This window comes from Plasmopara halstedii, assembly GCF_900000015.1.
Source record: "Plasmopara halstedii genome assembly, contig: Scaffold_2282, whole genome shotgun sequence".
In the NCBI taxonomy this organism is placed as follows: Eukaryota; Oomycota; class Peronosporomycetes; order Peronosporales; family Peronosporaceae; genus Plasmopara; species Plasmopara halstedii.
The window spans coordinates 1-574 of NW_020189190.1; the positions used below are offsets into that span (position 1 = coordinate 1).

General features: G+C 42.2%; 1 protein-coding gene across 1 annotated transcript; it reads right to left on the reverse strand.

Moving 5' to 3' along the window:
* Window positions 1-10: 10 nt before the first annotated feature.
* PHALS_03401 (uncharacterized protein) lies at window positions 11-408 on the reverse strand (the record flags this gene model as incomplete). The annotated part of the gene is made up of 2 exons (XM_024717605.1): window positions 11-26; window positions 65-408. The coding sequence occupies 2 exons, from the start codon at window positions 406-408 to the stop codon at window positions 11-13; spliced, it is 360 nt and encodes a 119-aa protein (XP_024583087.1).
* Window positions 409-574: the final 166 nt, after the last annotated feature.

The following is a 574-nucleotide window of genomic DNA, read 5'->3' on the forward strand; positions in this document are numbered from 1 at the left end:
CATCATTGGATTATCCGGATATGCATCTAGCCAAGTGGAGGTGTAAGTGATCCATTTCAAAAACCCGATGTCGATTGATGTAATCTTGACCGTAGTCGTTTCAGCATCGAGAATAGGATTCTGCAGAGAGGTAGCATGGCTTACTCCAGAAATTTCCAGATTCTTTGCCGCTTTGCGCGGGTTGTGCAATAATTCGCTATTTGTTTCTACTCTTGGAAATTTCGTCGTTTCAACCAGATCAGCTGGGTCTATCGAAGCATCAAGCCATTCTTTTATGCCATGAGGAACCTTTAAAAAGTCAAGTAATTCTTTTGTGTCCTTTGCCACTGCAATCTTTTGTACATCATCCATCAACTTTGCAAACTCACTGGACATGAACGTCTTCATCACATCCTTATCCAGGGACATTGGACTCAGCACGTAAAGAAACTTCAGTACGGTGTAGGGAATATTAGAAGCACGATCCAACTTTTTCTCCTTTTCACAGAAATATATCACATAATCCAGCCACGCGAGAAACAGGGACTTGTTTGACTCCTCCAAAACGACCTCGTTTTCAAGGTCCAGAATTCTG